This window comes from Scomber japonicus, chromosome 4, assembly GCF_027409825.1.
Source record: "Scomber japonicus isolate fScoJap1 chromosome 4, fScoJap1.pri, whole genome shotgun sequence".
Classification (NCBI taxonomy): domain Eukaryota; kingdom Metazoa; phylum Chordata; class Actinopteri; order Scombriformes; family Scombridae; genus Scomber; species Scomber japonicus.
The window spans coordinates 13447287-13462238 of NC_070581.1; the positions used below are offsets into that span (position 1 = coordinate 13447287).

At 38.3% G+C, this 14952-nt stretch overlaps 2 protein-coding genes across 2 annotated transcripts in view; both read left to right on the top strand.

Annotated features, from left to right (window-relative positions):
• The window catches only part of ppih (peptidylprolyl isomerase H (cyclophilin H)), a 199262-nt gene that overhangs the window by 136378 nt on the left and 47932 nt on the right, over positions 1-14952 (top strand). The gene's annotated exons all lie outside the window — the stretch shown is intronic.
• Positions 1-14952, top strand: part of acot7 (acyl-CoA thioesterase 7) — a 55290-nt gene that overhangs the window by 27332 nt on the left and 13006 nt on the right. The window contains exon 7 of the mRNA XM_053317000.1: positions 9508-9624. Within this exon, the coding sequence (XP_053172975.1) occupies positions 9508-9624 (117 nt within the window). The remainder of the gene's footprint in view (positions 1-9507; positions 9625-14952) is intronic.

A 14952-nucleotide genomic window follows, 5' to 3' on the forward strand; every position in this document is an offset into this window, starting at 1 on the left:
TTTTTGGTTGTTTATGGCAATAAGGAAACCAGTCCATTAGTTTCTTTCAGGCATCATAATGCTGTTAGAGGCAGGGGATCGTCTCACCTTGCTGCTGCACTGATGTAGAGGTGTGCTCCAGGTTGTATGTTGGGTGTGGTTACAGGTGCAAAAGCACTCTTCTGACGATCCCCAACCAAAGGTGAAACAAACTTTCAACCAGAGAGGGCAGTGAAATACTGCTATTTAGCTGACAGTATTTCCATTACAGGAATTGTCTGTCAGTGATTTTCTCTGCCTGCTTTATTCATGAAGGCTACAGTTGAACTGTAACCATGACAGCGCGTTCTTGCAATTTGCGGAACTTTGAACCACATACAAATGTATTAAGTTACTGCTGTGTATTTAATAAAGCTTCCCACAGCTGGAATGGTAAAACATACAAAAAAATGCGGCTTATGGGACTTTCAGATAAGATGTGGGTGGGTTGCTGCATGGCTGTAATGTTAACAGGAGCTGTTTCTATAGTAACAGCTCATTAGGAGGCAGTTTGAGTCGTTTGATACTGTCCATGATTAAAGCACTTGTTGGGGAGGGGATGAGAGGGACAGAAATAGAAAGGGAATTGTCTTTAGTGGATGGAGGTAGGCAGAGGGCAAGAACCAGGATGAAAAGGAAAGAAATCGAGATAAGGAGGTGGAGGGTGTAAGTTTGAGAAGTGATTAGAGAATATGTAAGAGAGGCAGAGGTCATGCATGCTTTGCTGTCGATATCTCTTGGTGTCACTTTTTCTTCCCTCCTTTCATGAGTGGGTGTCTTGTGTAGTGTGCTGTGTCTGAGCTTGTTCTAATTAAAAGGGTTTAAAGTTAGTGGGTAGAGTTGATGGGCAGTGAGAGCTGCCCGGAAGACTCCCTTCATTGTTCTCATGCCTGTTGCTGACGGACAGCATTGTTCACGAAAATTTGGGGAAATGGTCACAAGGAATCTAATCACAGAGGTATTCTGCCCTGTGGCAAACTGGGCTGCACTAGGGACTTGGTTACTAATTGTCCTTTTTTCCCCATTTGGAGTGAGCTGTCTTTCCTCTTTGCACACACCATCTCCATTCCTCCCCACCCTCCCATCCACCCCACTCTGCCTTTCGTGTTCCCACCCTACGGCAAAGGGAGAGTCATAGTGTGCCATGTCACCCTGTGAATGTGTAACGCCAGGCCCAGGGCTGTCTTGGCCTCGCTTGTCCTCATTTGCAGTCTCACATTGAGCCTCACTTCAACCTTTTACATCAACTGTACACAGAGAGGGTTTTTTTGCAGTAGTTGCATTAACAGCTCCACTGATGGTAGTGATTAATAAAGACAATCATCTTTGTTACTCAAGGACAGCGCAGTTCTCCTCTTGATTTGCCTTGACATTTCACAGGTCTCTAGTGCACTACATGAATTATACATCCAACACAGTCTCATTATTCTCATGATGAGCACAGTTGAGTACATCCTCAGAAATTAATGCTGTGTGTCTGCAAGATGCAGTATACTGTAACACATGAAAGTAGTGGACAGTATACCTGTATAATGATGTAAAGCCAAGGTAACCGCAAACTCTGAATCGTGTATGATGGAAAGCTGGATATCACATTACAAGATGGCACCATGGCCCTATGAAAGTTGCCCAATGGCTTCATGTTTCAGGCCAAAAAAATCCTGACGTGCTGCTGGCTCCCAGCACACATAAATGGAATGAAATAATGTAATCATGTGGTCTCTCAATTTTCTAAATGTTTTTGGACCAAATGGATTTAATTCTGATACTATAATTCAATATACCAGTATATCATTTCATGTGGTTTGTGAAGCTCAGAAAACCTCTTTTCCCCATTTTCCAATGATTATATATAGGAAAATTAATAGTCGATGAGGATGATTAAACTGAACCACATAGTAATGTGTTTAAAATGAAAACACTGAACTAATGGATGCTGAAAAGCTCACAGAGCTGCAGAGTTGAGCTCATTTGGTGGTTTGTGACTTTGATGAACCTCTTTCAAAATACTAGATTCTAGATTTAGATTTGACTCATTGTTAATGTAAAGAATATTTATTATTTGAGTTTTAAGGTAGTGCAACAAAAAGAAAAACTAGCTGAAGATGAACAAATTATTAGAAAAATGTAACATTATACTGGGATTTGAACCAAGGTAGTGGTCAAAGGCAGACCTGTACTCTTATCCATAATTCAGACCACAGTGCACATTTGTCCTTCATTTTCCCTCAGCAGTTAAATGAAATGTTAACATTTCTGTAAAGTAATGAGATATCTTCGTTTACATCTAAATTCGCTGTGCTGCACAATGAGGAATGCTAATGAACCATTTTTGAGAGCTACTGAAGCTTTTTCCCACAGTGAGACATGTAGAAAAATAAAAAAATTGAAAAATTGCAACAATTTAGATAATGAAGACCTTTATCAGTTACTGTGCACAACTGCCTCTGAGCTCTGCTTCCTCAACTAACTCCATTCTCTAACTAAACAACAGTATTTTCAAACATCCAAACTCCTCGTAGCAACTCTGAAGCCGTGGGAAGTCTCTTAGGGAGTGTGGTAAAGTGAAGAACATGAGCAAACTATGGTAATCACCCCCCCCCCCCCGCACCCACCAGCCTCGTTTTCACATGGCAACTGAAGAGCTGCTAACACAGGGGAGCCGGGGAAAAAGACCACAGGAGCCCACTCTCACTGCTCCCTTAACCCTAGCCCAGAAATGTACAGTGCATACCACATATAAAGTCCTCTGTACTTTCTATTTATTCTTTTCTAATAAAGTCACAGAGTTTGCATCATGGTAAAAGTGACTGATCCAGTCTAGCCATTTAACACATTAGCATTCACTTCATACCATAGCATGCTTTCTGTCCAATCCCTCATGATTCCTTTATTTACCCCAGACAACCTCCTAAGGGTCATTTCATTCTGATAAGAGCCTCCATATAATTACAGATAAACAGAATAAAAATATAATCTAATTCTTACCAGTTGATATTTGCAAATGGAAGATCAAATCAGATGAAATCTCAAAAATGCGGGGTCACTTTGTTTCAAGGATTAATATCATCAGAGCTTATCAGCAGATGCATGACTGCTGTTACCAAAGCTGCTGTTTTCCGCTCTGAAAATAGAAAAAAAACATATTTGTGTAGAAAAGGCAACAGTAATGTATTATATATTGCAGCTTATCTGGCTCAGTTAGATCATCATATTGAATGCTGCTTTTAGATTTCAGTTGTCATTGTTAGTGTTGTATTCCTTTTTACTGCTTAAAATGTTTACTGGAGAAAATGAGAATATACTGTTATGGACATAATACATTATCTTTGCAAGCTGAAATCCTCATTGCTTTAAAATCAAGCAATTGTAATACAACAAATGAATGTAAAATGTTGTCCCTCAGAAGCAATGGAAACAGAGCTTGATGCCAGAACAGTTGCCTGCTATTGTCACTAATGCAATGTTGTGCACATATCCAGTCCAATGGTCCTTGAATTTAGCATTAATATGTGGAAAACGACCTTAAAAACATCAGACCTCTCTTAAGAGAAAGAAACTTTGGTGACTTTGGTTCCCTGGGATGCAGTTTCTCACAGTTTGAGGCAGATGAAACCTAGAAAGTTCCAGAATTCAAGGAAGTTACTGGACCATATTAGCTCACGACAGGGAGACAGTGCAGATTAGAAATAGTGAAGTTTTGAAATAGTGAAACCAAGCTTAATTATGATGGGGTACTAGACCATTCAGCAGTAAGTTGGAATTCATGCTTCAATAAGGGTGTTCCTTTGGGGGTTAATCGTAGAAATATATAACCTATAAAACTACAGCCTATAGAAGGATGTGCTCTTATTCTGGTCCACATTAATGATGTTAAAATGTAGTTTTGTTCATTTTAAACCTTTACTAACTTTCAGTCTCCTTTGTTAGCACACTGTTTCAGCTGTTATGGAGCAACATTAGTATTCATTCAAGGTTGTGTTTCTGGCCACCAAGTCCAATATTCACTCTCCTGTTAGCTTTGTTTCACTTTTTCTTGCCAGATACACTCACTTGCCAGATTATTAGGTAGGTTTAGGCTAGATAGAACTAATGCAGTGTAATACAACAGCCCCGCAATATATCCTACATTCATGAAGGTTAAATGTTCTGTTTTTTTAAAACTATTGATTCATTTTGTGGTCATTTTGCAGCAGTGAGAGTGAGCCATGACAGTAAAGTTGCAGCAACAATAAGCTGAAATATACTATGCAGCTCCATAGAGCTAAAAAGACCAGTGATACTTCTCTGTAGGTTCATTGCTACAAGGGACCTCATAACATAAGTAGTCATATGAGCATTATTTGGGTCTCTTTAAGATATAGCTTACAAGCTGACTTTGCTATAGCACCCATTACCTCCCATCCAACATTTCTCTCTCTTTTCAAAGTCAACACAGTTCATAGAGGTGTTAAAAATCATCGGCAGGGACCTTTGAGGACACTATACCAAACTCAGGAAGGGAATCCTTAAGTTTAGTCAAAATGTTTAGATTCACTCTGATGCCATGCAGTGTCTATGTTCAATTTCATCATCTTGTCCAGGTCTTGCCATCTCCATTATGTGCTACATGCTCAGATATGACTAGTGAATAGAAGCAATCTGCTATGCCTTGTGCCCAGGGGAAATGTTCAATTATTTGAGATCCCATCAATTTTAACAACATAGTGGAGATAGAGTGGAAAAAGAAGATGTTTTTTTGGAAAATGCTTTGCAACAGGCTAAAAAAAGGAAGTGATATATTTCCTCCCCCACATACACTTAAAGTCTGACATGCTCTTGTCACCTTTTCTGATGTGGCTACATCATCAGCCTCGATAAGAGGGCGTTTTTAATGATTACAGTTTCTAGATCAATTGGGTTTTGGCTCAGTTTAAAGGAGGATGGAGCCTTTTATGTTGTGGAGCAAAACATCTTACTGTCACATTCATGCTGCCTGTGTGTAACCACATAATCACACATCAAAATTGACCGTTGATTCAGTTTTCACAAGTCATTTTATTTTTTGAAATATCATGTTGGGAAGTACAATTTTCTTTGATGTCTGAAAAGGTTTAGCTTGGGCAGTTTAACTTTTCAGCAGTTATTTTAAATATCAGTATTATCAAAGCAATAAAGTGATGCCTGGTCCATTTGAGATAACAAGATGTTAGAGTAATAAGATGTTTAATTCTTAATCAACTCAGCAGGCCCCCCCCCAACACTATATTTATTGAAAGTATTTCAAAATATGTAACATACACACCATAGCAACATATACAGACTGAACCAACATTACAAAGAACAAGGAACATCTTCTCAGACAAGTACAATTATAGATATGAAGCACAATTAGGGGTTTTTCCTTTCAGCACAAATTTAGCTATCATGTACATCAGTTTTATTCACTCTCTACATCCTCTGTTAGATCTAAACTTTTTATAAACACAATAAAAGATCCCCATATTTTCCCCTTTTTGTATGTATTTTATTTTTTTCAAGATGCAAGGTCAAAAGAATTTGCCTGGCCCAAAAAGTAATACTACATGTTTTTTTCCAAAACATTGCAAAAAATCTCTTAGCATGCAGAAGACAAATATCTACAGTATCAGTGTTTGTTCACTCTTAAGGAACTTGTGATCTCTTGGATATAGTCCTAAAATAAAGAAACCAGGGTCCATAGGAATCTCTTTTGGTGTAATCTTTTGTATTACTCTTTTAACCTACTTTCTGACATTGCCAAACACAATGAATAAACGTACCTTTTATACATTTTACACATAAATCTGGAATATTACTATCATTTATTTAAGTTAACTGGCGTAGTATATGTCCTCATGAACATTTGTACTGTAGCAATCTTAATCTGGAGTTCATTGTTTGGGAGTTGGTCATATTAATTCACAATCTTTTGGTGAAATATCCAATTCCAGGTCTTCCCTCCATGCATTTCTTTTGTGATCAGAGTTCTTGGATGAATTGGATAATAACACATTGTATAATTACAATATAGCACCTTTACTTAGGCTGTCTTTAGATATACATTTTTCCAAGTTTGATGTAAAGGGAGACCATCATTAGGAGACCATCTTGACTCTTTCTAATGAAGCTTCTGAGTTGAAGGAATTTAAAAAAGTATTTTATCTTTTTGATGCCTGTGTTCTGAATACAGCATCAGTTCTTCCTGGCGTGAAACACTGATTTCCCCAAATGGGACTAAAGTGAGATAGTAAGTTAGGGTCTTTAATACATTTTTTCACTTTAAACCACACCTTAATCATATTTTTAACAATAGGATTAGTAGTTTGTGTCATCAAATTTGGCAACAATGGTAGAGGCAAGCTTAAACCTTCTGATTCCATTTCCTTCCACTGAGGAATGTTCTTTGTTGAGAAATCAAATTTAATGAATCTTAGTTGTACTGCCCAGTAATACCAGGTCATATTTGGGCATTTTAAGCCTCCATTACTATATGATAGGTGGAGCAAAGAAAATCGAATTCTAGCCGGCTTGTTTTGCCATATAAAACCGATGAATAGCTTATTTTAGGCAGCACTTTAATTTTTATTGATTGATTCTGTTATTTCTACCATTAAAGTTTCATAGTTAATTTTAACAGTTAAAGCTAGTTTGGGCACAATTTGTATTCCCAAGTAAGTGATCTTGTCAGCCAGTTTGAAGTGGGAGACTGTTCTGGGTGGGATTTCCCTTTCTTTCTCATCAAATAGTAAAATTGAGGATTTGGTGTTATTTATTGTGTATCCTGAGATACCACCAAATACTTTTATCAATTCTAGCAGAGCAGGAATAGATTTACTAAGGTGCGAAATGGACAAAAAAATCGCCATCCGCATATATTGAAAGCTTATGCTCAGTTTGTCGAATTGTTATTCCAGTAATGTCTACATGTGTTCTTACAGCTATTACAAATGGTTCAATGGCCAAATTACATCCCTGACGGCATCCTTTTGATTACAATTGGTTCTGATATGTTTTTGTTTGTTATTATTTTTGCTGTAGGATTTGTATAAAGTAAACGTACCCATTTTACTAAATTATTTCCATATCCAAAACCTTTCATGACATTAAAGAGATAAGGCCACTCCACCTTATCGAAAGCCTTTCCGGCATCTAAGCAGGCCCACTTTTACTGCGAGTGCTGCGTTTTGGAGCAGGCTGCACATTCTGTTTGTACTCCCACACATTTGGCCGTCATAAATAGAGCCACACAGTGCAGATGGAAGGAGCCAAAGCAGCCATCACCAAGCAGACTTATTGATTTTCTAGCATGAGAGATACAAAAATCAACCATGGAACGATCGGGGCAACTGGAGTGTGGATTGAAGAAGTTATATTTTTAAATATTTTCCACAACCACACACACACACACACACACACACACACACACACACACACACACACTCTCTCTCACTCTCTCTCTCTCTCTCTCTCTCTCTCTCTCTCTCTCTCTCTCTCTCTCTCTCTCTCTCTCTCTCTCTCTCTCTCTCTCTCTCTCTCTCTCTCTCTCTCTCTCTCTCTCTCTCTCTCTCTCCAAGATGAGAAACAGATGCCACTCTTTTCCTCACTTCTGTCATCTTCAACCCACCCACTCCAGACAAGATGTCCCACTTTCTGTGAAAAACCCCACAAATGACTGTTTCCTTAACCAATTACACAGGCTGGTAGATGCAGGTGTGGATTGGTGGATTCCACTTTGTGAGCTTTGCTCCATTAGGGAGCTAATGGGTTTCAGGTCTTACTGTAATCTGCAACTTTGATGTCCAGCTCAAAGTGTTTCCTTGCTCTGCAAATCATTTGTAAGCTTGTAGATGGAAATTGGCAAAGTGCTGTATAAACTGTTTGATGTGCTCTCAAATTTTAAAAATGATACATTACTCAAAAAAGTCTTTTGAGTATCAATACTCTCCCCCTGTTTTGTAGTTTATTCTCTGACCAAGAACTGCTTGATTTCATTTAATTTAATTTCATGTAACATTTAACAAACCTGCATGTCTTCTTCAGTTGGCTCCAGATCTCATTTCATTTGACCTATCTTTTGAGGTACTGCTTGTAAGGTCCAAGATGACTTAAGCAACAAGGTCCCTGTTCTCAGACCCTTTCAGCAGTGTAACGTAATCCTCTGTTGTCCAGCATGTGCTCATTGTTTTCCAAACACTTCCAAACATGCTATTTTCATTCAAACTAAATGACACATTTTGGTCTCTAGCAGCAAGCATAAGCATCGAACTCTGTGAGATAACTGTAAAAGTTTTGAGCACACTGTAACTGACAGAATGGTTAATTTATCAGTGCCCTCCACCCCACCTAATGACTTAATGGTTAAAAAACCTGATGTATATGTCTTGTTTTAAAGTCACATACTTTGTATACACCTCCATCTACGACTGCATGAGGTCACTTGTCAGGAAAATGTAAGCAGAAGTAAATTTCAGCAAATGCAGTGGAGAAGTGGACTGTTCTGTGTTTCCTCTGTGTCATTTACAGTGTATCAACAAGCAGGTTTTTAGTGATTTTAAGAAATGAACTTCACTTAGAGACGTACAAATAAGTATAAATGGATCACAAGTTATTGATAGTTTATTGAACATTTGTTATATCTGGCAGCTAAAAGTCAGCTAGCTGAAAGTCTGTCAAAACACTTCTTGGCAGTCTGCTGATGCACGATGTTAACAGTGGACTAATGAGTCTCAATGAGAAGCTAATATTGAGGAAATGGCGAGAAGACTCATTCATAATTCAGCCTTAGGTGCATAGTTTTTTAATTGCATCAGGAAACCCATTAGCCTTTACTTCAAATGAGCTTATCTCAGTGAAATAGTTCCTCAAACATGACCAAGAATCCCTCCAGCTTAATGACTTCATTTACCCTGAAAATTTTGATCTGCAGAGAGGATGAGTGTGATGTTTCGCTGGTGATGACAGGAGAAGCAAAAGTTGCTGTATGAATATCATAGTTTTAGTTGTATTAGTTGTGCAAGTGCACAATCATAGCTTAAGGTCATTGTAAGTTCATTCTTGAACTTGGAATCAGCAACTGACAAAAAGAAAAAAATGAAACCGTAAAGAACCACTTACTCACTTTGGATTGCATCACATGGTCTTCTTTGAGTTTGCTTAGTTTTCACGCGATTGCACATGTTCTAATAATCATTTTATTACTAATGATGTCTGCAGGACACAATGATGTTGTGTTGATAAGAGAACATCATAGAGAAATCACTGTCACAGTTATTAGTGAAACAGAAATCAAAATACTGGAGGGGATTTTGCAACCTATGTCGTTACTTCTTACACAGTAACTAGTTGCAACCATGTTGAGTGCCTTAGTGAAATCAACAAATTAAAAACTAAAATATATTCAGAACAAGTCTTCGTAGTAGTTTTCCTGGATTGATATACTGTACTGTCTCTTAACTCAAGTCTCTCTGTGTGTGTGTTTGTCTGGAAAAGGTGTGACCATGAAGCTGATGGATGAGGTTGCCGGCATTGTGGCAGCTCGGCACTGCAACACCAACATTGTTACTGCCTCTGTGGATGCCATCAACTTCCATCGCAAGATCAAGAAAGGTGAGGGCGACACTGAGAATACACTATGAGTTTTAAGTCACTTATACTTCAAAATATCCACAGGTTTGAAGGATATACAGGAAGTTGTCTCTCTATCCTTTACATGAAGCTGCTTTTCTAATACTTTGGCCTTTTGGCAGAAGAAGGGACATCACTCTCCAGACACCTAATTACATGATAATGTGGAAAAAACTCAACAGTCTATAAATTCAGCCTCAGACATGCTGTTTTAAATTGGGCTGGACAATGTTAACAGCCTCCACACTGTTGCTAATCAAGACCAGTTGTGTTTTGTAGCACTGCCACTACATCTGGAAAAACACATTGTTGTTATGATTTAAACTATTTTCCATTACCAAGCTTTGTCTCTGAGCTTATTGTTTCCTCAATGTTGAAGTGAGAAATCATTTATACTGTGTTTGCCCCAACTCTTCTCAATCTGTGAGGTTGAGATTACCACACAGACAAACTCTAAGCCTCTTATTTTACAGTTAATGCAACAATTTGCTGCTATCAACTTAGCCTTTCACATCTTGGTGGGAAAAGCGGTTACGTGATGACGGTGATACCATTTACACTGATTTTCCATTCTGAAAGTTGAACGCTGGGTTAAAGGTTTGAACACAGTTGACAAGGAGAGTTGGAGGAAAAGATAAATCGAAGAGGGCACAAATCTATTCTTCTACAGCTACACACCCACAGACCTAAGCATGGTTAGACACACTGATGCTGATTTGTAATGTGATGAATAAGACATTTTGCACACATCAAAAAAAGTAAAAACTGTAATGAAACAAGCTAACAGTGACTGCCTTAAAAGACATTTTTGATGACTGTTATTCACGGAAAATGTCAAAGTACAGACAGCATTTGGAAAGCAAGATTGTGGATAAAATGTTTCCACAAGTTTGGTCATTCTTCTTTTTATAGAATCTAAACATTTTATAAGTGACTGAGACTTCAAAGTGATGTGTGAAATGGATTACACTTGTGGGTTATTGTAATGTGTTCATGTGCTGGAAGTGATGTGATCCAGACATCCAGTGCTGACATTCAGATGTTATGATTAGCAAAGGCCATGCTGTGCAGCTACATCTCTCACTATTGTTACATTATAAAGTGGTAGGAACATTTTTATTCTCAAAACTCAGCACAACTATGCTAAGTCAGCTCTATGCCGTGTTGCATTTACATTACGTGCATTGGCATAAACAGGCGACTTTATTCAAGCAGGATAATTCACTCAATCCAAAATCATGTTCTCTAGGAGGAAGGAAAGAGTAAGGGGATGTAAAGCAGGCAACATTTAAAACACTGTCTGGGAATTGCAGGACCAGAAAACTGAACAGTACAGATTGGTTGAGAGTCATGTCCACAGCTTCCAGCTGCTGCTAGTCGCTCCAGTTCCTGCCTCTGTCTGTCCTCTGAGTTTAGGTGGTGGTGACATGATTTGCCCTGGCTTCCCCAGAGACTTAGGTGTTATGTCACCAGTAGATTTCCCGTTTTGCTTTAGGACTTCAGACAAACAACTCAGGAGATGTGCATAGGAAAATAAGGTCAAGGATTAAGACAAAATACATCTTAAAACAGATACTGGCACCTCTATTTTATGGTATGCAGTTCTTAGCATTACATTCTCCAGCCAGACAAATGTAGATAATAAGACATAATTCTTAAGTATTTTCGGTACAGTTACAGTAAAGGTCAGACATTTAAATAATCCAAACAGTGGGTGGTAAATGTGAGGTTTTGTTTTCTAGATTTGCTCTTTTACACCAATTTTCTAATTTTAAACAGAGAGGGTACTGTCGCCATAATCTCTACCATTCAGGTATTTATTTTTATTGCAGAAAAAAATAGATCATTAGATAAAAGAAGATTAGATGAGTTACATTTATAGACAGATACAGTAAGTAAACTGAAGGGTAATTGATCAATACTTTGTAGTATTCAACATATGTGACGCTGGAGGACCACACACACTAGCAGACGAAATGAACATTAAGTACAGTGCAATGGCATGTTAAGAACAGGCCCAGGTCTGTGTTTGCTCATGTGAAGGATGTCTCGATGATTTGTTTATGAGTTTTTGGAGGTCCTGCTGTGTCTAACCTGAGATTGAAGATTGAACAGATTCAGTCACAAGTTCAACAGTAGAAAAATCACTGTAGAGCACGGAAGGTTTAGAAAAAAACAGACTTGTTTATGCTGTGTTACAGTGTCACAATGTGCAGTGTACACAAAAAAACACCACAGAGAAAAAACACAGAAAACCTGAATTCAAACTATGGAAAGATTTGGAAATGAATAAGGCAAGTTAAATGTCTCTATACAATCAGGTCAGTAAATCAGTGTTGATTTGGTGTAATAATTTCTACTAACAGCTACAGTGTGACTTGTTAACTTGTCACCACAGCCCACTTATATATAAATTCTTGGAAACTCGATTCAGTGAAGACAAAATTTTACAGTGTGGTGTAAAAAAACATTTGGTTTAGTTTTATGTATTATCAACACAATAACAGAACAAACCACTAGACCATGTGCCATTAGGAATACTGCATTTCATGTAAGCTATTAAAAAACTATTATTACAAAAATAATAAAATTGTATTTCTATTGAGCAATTATGACTAAATGAATGCGTTGTAATTTTATTTTTTGTTTTTCCATTTACCAATGTGCCTTCCTGTCATTTTCCTTCTCACACCTCATTTGTCACCTAATTTACTGTTTATGAAGCTGTCAAGAGACCAGTTATTTCTCTTTTTTAGAAAAACATTCAGACAGTGTGCCATGCAAATAATTTGGTGATATCCAATGTGCAAAAACATTTCTTATTCACTGTTGACAAAAGGGAAGATTTTACTAGGTTGTGTGTTTTGTGTTTGCAGTGTATGAGTATCTTGGACATTTCTTCAGCATGTTTTGAGAGGAACTGCAGGTTGATGCGTTGTTCAGATATTATATAATATCCTAGCTAAAAGATGCCAGGCTGTGTGAGAGCTTAAGTATTGATTTTACACTGACATGACCGACAATGCATCTGGAAAGTATTCACACCCCTTCATTTTCCCCACATTTTATGTTACAGCCTTATTCCAAAATTGATTAAATTCCTTTCTTTTTCATCAATCCACACACAATGCCCCATAATGACAAAGCGAAAAGGTTTATTAAAAGAATATGCAAATGTATTAAAAATTAAAATACTGAAATACCGTATTCACACCCTTTACTCAGTACTTTGTTGAGGCACCCTTGGCAGTGATTACAGCCTCAAGCTTGGCACACCTGTATTTGGGGTATTTCTCACATTCTTCTATGCAGATCCTCTCAAGTTCTGTGAGGTTAGATGGGGAGTGTTGCTGCTGTTATTTTCAGGTCTTTCCAGAGATATTTAATCGGACATTCACAGACTTGTCCCAAAGCCACTCCTTCGTTGTCTTGTCTATGTGCTTAGGGTGGTTGTCCTGTTGGAAGGTAAGGTCGCCCCAGTCTGAGGTCCTGAGCACTCTCGAGCAGGTTTTCATCAAGGATCTCTCTGTACTTTGCTCCGTTCATCTTTCCCTCGATCCTGACTAGTCTCCCAGTTCCTGCCTCTGAAAAACATCCCCACAGCATGATGCTGCCAACACCATGCTTCTCCGTAGGGATGGTATTGGCCAGGTGATGAGAGGTGCCTGGTTTCCTCCAGACTAGACGCTTGGCATTCAGGCCCACTCATCATGAGTGGGCTCTGTCAGAGTGACCATGGGGTTCTTGGTCACCTCCCTGACCAAGGCCCTTCTCCCCGATTGCTCAGTTTGGCTGGGCAGCCAGCTCTAGGAAGAGTCCTGGTGGTTCCAAACTTCTTCCATTTACAAATGATGGAGACCACTGTGCTCTTCGGGACCTTCAATGCTGCAGAAATGTTTTCCTACCCTTTCCCAGATCTGTGCCTTGATACAATCCTGTCTCGGAGGTCTACAGATAATTCCTTTGACTTCATGGCTTAGTTTCTGCTCTGACATGCACTGTCAACAGTGGGACCTTATTGACAGGTGTGTGCCTTTCCAAATCATGTCCAATCAATTGAATTTACTACAGGTGGACTCTAATCAAGCTGTAGAAACATCTCAAGGATGATCATTGGAAACAGGATGCACCTAAGCTCAATTTTGAGTGTCAAAGCAAAGGGAGTGAATACTTATGTACATGCGATATTTCAGTTTTTTAAATTTTTGATACATTTGCAAAAATGTCTTAAAAAACTTTTTTGCTTCATCATTATGGGGTATTGTGTGAAGATTGATGAGGGGAAAAAAAGAATTTAATCAATTTTGGAATAAGGCTGTAACATGACAAAATGGGGGGGGGGGGGGTGAAGGGGTGTGAATACTTTCGGGATGCACTGTATGTTAATTGGATTGATTTTGTATGAAAATTAACCTTGGTGTGTAATTACAGCCTGGGTGGAGTTAAATTAAGTTTTAAATATTAGAAAATGGCTGCTCATGTCATAGCTTGGGTATCACTTGGTTTATTGGTGTCCTTTCTTTGTCTTCCTCTGCACAGTGAAGCATTTAATTTGTCTCTTTAACCACACGCTGCGAAAAGTAAAGTGCGGTATCATATGAAACAATAATGTGTATTTTTTGGCATTTGGGACATAAGTCAGTGATGTACTGGCCATTGATGTACCAAAGGAGTGTTCAGTCAGTGCTCCTCTCTATTATCCATTACAGCAAAAATGCCCAGAGATACAAAGAATGAGAAAAAAGGCATACAACTTCAAAAGGTGAAGGGTGGATGAAAGGAGTGAGAGAAAAGGGAGTGCTGAAGGTGAGAGAGAAAATGTGAGAGAAATAAATGAAGGGAACATTGTTTGAATAATTTAAACTCACAATGATGTTCTTGCTGACTTATTTTAAATGTCATTTTATTGATCTTTGGGTGAACCTGTATGCATTGTTTAATCAAATGAGTAAAGACAGCAGATAGAAGGGATGATCTGTGACAGGTGGACGAATGGATGCCACAACTGACTGGTATTATTGTAGTCTGAGATTAGAGTAACTCCAGCCCAAAAGCTAAACCCTCTGTCGGTCATGTATTACTGCTTACATGGAAGGGAAAATTGGTTTTGATCCCTCAAATGTACTTTTATTGTCCTGTATACACAAGAGGTCATAATTATGTTTGTTACTTAAATCCTTCAATTGCAGCCAGATGTATGTTTGGAATAGACAATATTGCATTTTATATACGATTTTTCCCTTGGAAAAGTTGGGGAATTCATCTTCGAAGTAAACGTTGCACATCTGGACCTCACTGTGGAGCCAGTAC